The sequence below is a fragment of the Pundamilia nyererei genome, unplaced genomic scaffold (genome assembly GCF_000239375.1).
Source record: "Pundamilia nyererei isolate P.nyererei 1_Seehausen unplaced genomic scaffold, PunNye1.0 scaffold00012, whole genome shotgun sequence".
NCBI classification, from domain to species: domain Eukaryota; kingdom Metazoa; phylum Chordata; class Actinopteri; order Cichliformes; family Cichlidae; genus Pundamilia; species Pundamilia nyererei.
The window spans coordinates 3,472,643-3,479,956 of NW_005187413.1; the positions used below are offsets into that span (position 1 = coordinate 3,472,643).

General features: G+C 39.4%; 2 protein-coding genes across 2 annotated transcripts in view; both read right to left on the reverse strand.

Moving 5' to 3' along the window:
- Nucleotides 1-914: 914 nt before the first annotated feature.
- On the reverse strand, nt 915-4,711 carry LOC102198389 (probable G-protein coupled receptor). Its single transcript, XM_005724751.1, has 2 exons — nt 4,657-4,711; nt 915-2,296 (listed from the first exon to the last, which is right to left on the reverse strand). The coding sequence occupies exon 2, from the start codon at nt 2,190-2,192 to the stop codon at nt 915-917; it is 1,278 nt and encodes a 425-aa protein (XP_005724808.1). The 5' UTR covers nt 2,193-2,296; nt 4,657-4,711.
- Nucleotides 4,712-5,814: 1,103 nt separating this feature from the next.
- Nucleotides 5,815-7,314, reverse strand: part of LOC102208020 (uncharacterized) — a 5,870-nt gene continuing 4,370 nt past the window's right edge. Inside the window, exon 7 of the mRNA XM_013908674.1 lies at nt 5,815-6,141. Within this exon, the coding sequence (XP_013764128.1) occupies nt 5,939-6,141 (203 nt within the window). The 3' untranslated portion in view covers nt 5,815-5,938. The remainder of the gene's footprint in view (nt 6,142-7,314) is intronic.

A 7,314-nucleotide genomic window follows, 5' to 3' on the forward strand; every position in this document is an offset into this window, starting at 1 on the left:
AAACCCACAATGTCTGTCCTGAGACAAACTGTCGAACATAAATTGGGCAAATGAGTGTCTTTAGGCACGTATTAGTTATCTCTTACAGAAAGTAAACTCAAGCAAACCTTAACAATATGCCTGAAGGACTTGGGTTGGCTGTTGAATCATGGTCACAACAGCCTAGCAGCCCCAGTGCACTCTTAGAGGCTGTTTCTGTGAGATTAATTAACTATGTGGTATATTAGTTAATGTTAACAGAATACAAAACATGAAGAAGAAATGAAGACATGCAGTTTACATAACTGTATATAATCCCGAACATCTTTCACCAGAGAATAAAGTAGATCCGATTTTAGACCAACATGCTAAAAAAAAGGTTTTATATAAATCTCATACTTATTTCTAATGTACAAACATTGTTTATCAACATTATTAAAATGCCAGAAATTTATTTTCACATTTAAATTGATAAGAAATAAAATATCCTTGAACAAAACAAATATTTCCTCCTGTTTGTGCATAATAAATAACATTTACATAAATTCCTGGAATATAAATACAATAGGACAACATTTGATTGTGTAATAATTACTTGTGTTGATTCATTTTCATAAAACAGAACTATTGATTGTAGATAAAGAGTAACTTTACTTTAGGCTAGCTAATAAAATTAAAGTGATCTTTAAAGACTCGTTAAGGCTTGTTTTTCCACAGTAACAATGCTTTTTTTAAAAGTCCATTTAGTACTTCTTTGAATCTTTATAGAAACAATTCAAAGACGAAAACAGTTGTTTTTTTCTGTATGCTGTCTCTCACTTGTTATTACTGTGTGCAAAAATTTGCTTGTCATATTGCATATGATCTTTAAATAACTTAATCCCCCAAACTTTCAATTATTTGTGGCACAACACTGAGGTACAGTAGAGCATAATCTAACTGAACTCCTCTGGAATCTGTCCTGGTATCCTGAAACCAGTCTGCCCAGTACAATCCAGAGTGCCTCCAGAACTGGGAGTAGCAAAGCTTGGACGTGTCTCTAAACTGCAGCTGGTCCTGTTGAGAAACTGCAAGAAGTTCTCATGACCCGAGCCCTCCTGGCTGGACGCTGGCAATTCCATTGGCCGAGTCGAGTAGCAGCGCCTTAGTTTACAAAGCTCTTCCCTAATCTGCCGATTTAGAAGCCCATAGAAAAAAGGGTTAATAGCAAATGACGAATATGCCAGCCAGGTGACAGTTTCCTCCAGGTCGTCGGGGATCTGGGGTGTTGCATCAAGTATCAAATGAAGGTGGAAGGCAAAATAAGGCAGCCAGCAGATTAGAAACTGCCCAACAATGACCACCAGAGTAAGAGCAGCCTTACCACCCCCGAAAGGCCGGTCTCGGGTAATCCTGCGTGGGGCATTGCGAGTTGTAATGATGGTAGTCTGACTGTTTATTGAGTCAGAGCGATGCTTCAGTTGACTGTTTGTCCAGGAGGGCAGAGGTCCATGTTGCCGGGCAGCCACACGGGCCACTTTGTAGATATTACAGTAGACAGCAAAAATCACAACTGCTGGCAGACAGAAACAGGTGACACTGAAGAGCACAGAGAAAATACGCCTGTGGTCACTGTTGCTCCAGTACAGTGAGCAGTGTGCTGCACTGACGGAGGTCAGGCTGCCATAAGACGGCCATCCAAACACAGTAGACAATCCCAGCCCTGCAGAAGCGACCCACACTATCACCATCACAGCTGCAGTCAGCTTCAGCGTCATCTTGACCTCATATCGCATGGGGTGAACAATGTAGTAATAACGCTCCACGCTAATAGCTGTGATGGTGAAGATGGAGGCTGCTATGAGGATTACATTGAGGAAGACATAGATCTGGCACTCCAGCACAGTGAACACCACACCAGCAAAGTACCCCGAGCTGGACACAATGCCGAGTGGCATGATCAAGATGGCACACAGAAGGTCCACTGCACAAAGATGGCACAAAAATACAAATTTCCTGAGATGAGGGGCTTTGATGACAACCACAAGAACAGCAGTGTTGGCCAGAAGTGCAAGAAAATTTAGGGTCACCATGAAAAATAATCCCATGAGGTCCTTGAGACGTGTTTGTGGGCTGGGAACATTTCCTAAGTGTCTGCTGGGTGCAGAAGGCTCTATTGGCCAAGCGGCAGTGCTTTCATTGTACTCAGTCACAAATGAACTGTTCTCTTCCATGATTCATAATAAAGAACGAGTTAAGATCTGTATTCCAGTGGCTCCCATTGTTAAGCGACGAAGCTAAAAAGTTCTTCAGACATCAAAAGAAATACACCTCACTTCTGTAAAGACAAAATGAAGAAAAGGATAAATATATCAATGGCAAATTTTGCATCTTTTCATTTGCATCAGATGGCTTTACTTTTGCACAATGGAAACACTTTCTAGTAAAGCATTACGTATTATTTCGCAAATTTGGAGCTACTTTCCAATAAGTTTTGCTAAATCCTCGTCTGTATTCACCCAGAAGTTGCTCATTTTATCTGCACTGAGCCCTTTGTAATTTGTCTCAAACAGTTACCTGCTTTAGCTTAAAATGACGATGGTAGTTGAGGGCAAACTAAAACAGAACAGCTTTAGGCTGAAAATCTTTAAAATGCTCTCCAGAGCTCAGATAGCCTGCAGCTGGGTGATAATTGTTTGCAGGTCCTTTGATAGGAACGGGCCTTTTCACAAGTAGCTATATTGATTACAGTAAGGACAAAGAATGTTAACAATACACGCTATAAGTTACACAAAGCACTGTTAAGGGGGTTATTTAATACCTATTAGATCATTTCTGAATGATAAATTCTAAACATCTTTCCAACTTTAAACCTGCATTCCTAAAGCCATATGTAGTCTCAAGGCATGAGTTGAGATAACCCTAATGACATCACAACAATGGCATTAGCCATTTAAAAAAAGCACATCCAGAGCCACAGAAGGCATTACATACAACAGTTTTTAACGTACAATATTACATTTATTGTCAAATTGATCATAACTCATCACACTAACTGTATCTGACATACTCTGCAGTGTGATATATAAATACAAACATCCAGGAGTACTCACTACAACCTTCATCAAAACACACAGACGTTCACCTTATTAGTTAGGCTGTTTATGCCATTTTGTATCTATAGTGAGGGAGAAACATGATCAATGGGAATAATTCATGGAGGACACTGTGTTTCTCCTCCATCCATCCCCATCCTTTAGAAATGAAAGATAATGAGCGTGCTTGTTTTAGCCCAGCTGCAGTGAACTGCCTGCATTGATTAGTATGTGTTCAGTGTCACCCTTCACCATACCATCAAAGAGGAGACCTTAAACCAGAACACGCCTGACCCCTAATCACCGAGCAATCTAGAAATAGTATATAAAACAATGTAACAAATGTAACATTAATCCGTTTACATTTACTTTCACGTCTGTGCTGCCCTTCATGTGCCTCCCCCATAAATGTATCTAACTATCTTGTTCTGATAATCATAATCAGGTTTCAGGCTGTGGAGGACGCTGTGTCCTAAATACATGTGCTCTCTATCCACTGGTTATCCACTGATTCTCTCTGCCGCTGTAATCTTCTATGGTGGACAGCTATTGGCATGCCACGTTTGCACTGAGATTTATCCCCAGGAAGGACTAGTACATGTACATTCTCATACACATTATGTAAGGCTGTCCTCGTTCTCATCATGTTCCAGTTGCAGCCCAGCATGTGATGTTCTTCAGTCCACAAATGACTTCTGAACAGGTTTACCTTTTCTAGCCACTGCTCAGTTTCACTTTATTTGATTCTCCAAAACATTTGTAGTTATTTTACATTTATGTTTAATACTTCTGTCTGATTTTATCGCTCCTCTTGGTTTTTCAAATAAATCCTTTTTAAAAGCCAAAAAAGGTCTTAAGAACCATTTTGATGTATTTAAGCTTGCATAATGTTAGTGATGAGCATTTATTCCATTATCTGACTTTTCTGTTGAATTTGAATTGCACAAATAGGTTTTAAAGAGTTCAAACTTAACGCAAGAAACTGAAAGTGTTGACCAATTTTAATTAGATTTAAAAATGAGGTCTCCAATAACTGTTAACTCAGCTCATTCTGATACAAAATGAATGACACTTCAACATGCAGCTGCAAAATTCCATCCATGTGCTACAGGATGTTGAAATGCTGAAAGTTCATAAGTTTAGGTTAATAATTTCATTCATTCATTCATTATAATAAATTCTCTAGAAGGCAACATTTCATCAGCTTGTAATGTACTTGGACTTTGTGGGTTTTAAATGTGTAGTGAACCCTATGAATTGATGCACAGTTATATTCTTAACTAGCATCATCTATCCAGTTTTTCTGAATGACATAATTTGAGAGACTTTTTTATTTCTGGCATGGCTCAACTTGGTGTTAAACTTGCTCAACTTTAAGAAAAAAACCATTAAGGCAGTGTCAGTGAAATCTGCAGTGTTACACAAACGTCTCAGTCATTTGATCTGATAGAACAAAATAAATCAATGAAATAAGTAAATATGAAAGTGAAATGCTTTACTTTACTTTGCATTTTACTTTAAGCAATGAACCAAACAAATAGAATAATATATATTCTTTCACATCATAGTTAAGTGTTATATAATCAAATAGCTATATACTTACATCAAAGCACTTTCATTTTGAAAATTGGTCCTTAAAAAGTTCTTGTAAACTAGAAATCTTCCAAAACACTCTGATATTTCAGAAACTTTGAAAAGCATCAAATTCAGTACTCAGGTGTTGCTGCAGGTGCATAATGGTCCACCGGGAACTATCCTGCTGTGTTGCAACTTATCATGAAAACAGCTGATTTCCGACAGGAAAAAAAAGGCTTTTGAGGCTTGACAGAGGACCCCTGGGAGGACTGAGGGTATCGGAGAGAGGTGATGTGCTGTGAGTCCACTGAGGCAGCCCAGCTAGCCCGAGGGAAGGGGGGGGGGCGAGGAGCCAGCCTTTGGTTGTTCAAATCACATCTTTCAAGCGAAGATGACTGCATCAAACCGCCTCCCACTGACATTAACCATGTCCCACACACACTGTCGTTCATCAGTCAGTCAGTATGTGGCTGTGACTGTTACACACTGTTCTTGTTCTTACACTTGCTCCTCTATTCTCTTCATAGCTCCAGAGAACGAGGACACTGGTGTATTGCTTGAATGTAATGACTCATTTACCATTTAACACACAGTACTTCCTTAATTTAGTTAACCGAGTTTCTTTCTTTTCTTTTTTTGTTTACTTAAGTAACAGTCACCTTTCAGCGGAGTAGATCAATACTACAACAGGGGAAACAGGGGTCAGTACTGACATCTGTTGGCTGAGGAGGAAACAATACTGTAGGTTACTGTGCTGATGGAAGAAAGATTCAAATAACTGAAAAAATATCAGCTGCAAAACTTTATTGTTTGTTAGAGTGAAGCACAGAAAACACATGACAAACATTTTGAAACAGTTATCACATACAGTATACCTTGAAATTACCTGCAATGCACAAGTTGGAATGAACAACAGGGCAAAAGTGAGATCCCTGTCCTACTCACACGTGTAAAGGTCAGCTGACTGACTGATTCTAGCTTAAAAGGTTATTAACTTATAACCACTCTCTTAAATACAGTAAGAAAACCTAAATAAGAACACTTGTTTACAGTATTAATGATTACATATGTGGCAGTGTATAGCGCTATCGAACGTCTGGGTGTGGACACCATGTGACACTCAAGGTGAAAACAATCTAACAGACATTAACTGCTGTCAACGTAAAAATATAAATACTTATCATTCTTAAAAAATAAAGAACTAGATTTTAATGCTGAATGAACTATAGTGGATAAAAAAGGCAATCTGTGACCTATTTCTATCAGACATGAAATACGTGTGACCAACGGATGAAGACAGAGGTGAAGGACTATAACTGAGAGTCACTTGTCATTGCTCCGTCGTCGGGCAGAAGCGAGGCATCTTGGCAAAAGCTTTGCTCAGCATTAGCTCTGTTTTCTGTTTTACCCAACCCCAGTCTCTTCTTCAATAATTTATCCTCATTGTTCAACTTTGTGCGGATTGCGGTTTTTATTTGGCTGCTGTCAACACTGAACTTGGCTGCCACATGATCTGCAGGAAAGAAACAGAAACCTCTGGTTATCAAATTAGTACGTACGGTGGTGTGAAAAAGTGTTTGCCTTCTTCCTGATTTTCTAGTGTTTTGCATATTTGTCACACCTCTATGTTTCAGATCTGTTTCAGAAGTAATGCCCCCTCTTGTTAAATCACAAATTTACTATGATTATTGTTTTGTTAATCATTGTTTTGGAAAGTGTTTTACTACAGACACCCAGGCCTGAATACTGGCAGACCTGTTGAATCAAGAAATCACTTGAGAAACAAAGTCAGAGATATTCATCAGTCTGGAAAGGGTTACAAAGACATTTCTAAGGCTTTGGGACTCCAGTGAACCAGAGTGAGAGCCATTACACACAAATGGAAAAACTTGGAAAAGTGGTGAAGCTTCCCAGCAGTGACTGGCCTACCAAGATTACTCCAAGAGCACACCAATGACTCATCCAGGACAACATTATGGAACCACAAGCTTCACATGTCTCAGTTAAGGTCAGAGTTCATGATTCAACAATAATAAAGAGACTGGGCAAAAATGCCATCCATGGGAGAGTTCAAGGAGAAAACCACTGCTGACCAAAAAGAACACAAAGACTCGGCTCATATTTGCCAGGAAACATCTTTATGTTCCTCAAGACTTTGGGGGAAATACTCTGTGGACTGACAAGAACAAATGCTGACATTTTTAGAAGCATGTGTCCCATTGCATCTTCATCTCATCTTTCATTTCAGAAAAGGATCATACTGGCAGTAAAATATAGTGGTGGCAGTGTGATGGTCTGGGGCTGTTTTGCTGCTTTAGGACCTGGAAGACTTGCTGTGATAAATGGAACCATGAATTCTATGGCATTATTTTTGTGCCACTATTCTGAGCGCACGGGGAAAAAAAAATTTGAGCGCACGTAAAAAAAAGTTTGCAGGTGCAAGTGTTGCATTTTGAGGAGAAATTTATTTTGAGCGAAGAAAAGCTAAATTTGAGTGAACAAAACTCATTGCTGCGTGCAAAAAAAAAATTATTTCAGTGTTTGCTATTATCCACACACACACAAACACACAATAGCAGCCCCTCGCTCAGTTTTTGCATTTGCGCTTGCTCGCAACGTGTTGCTCGCGCTCTCAACGTGTTGCTCGCGCTCTCAACGTGTTGCTCGCGCTCTCAACGTGTTGCTC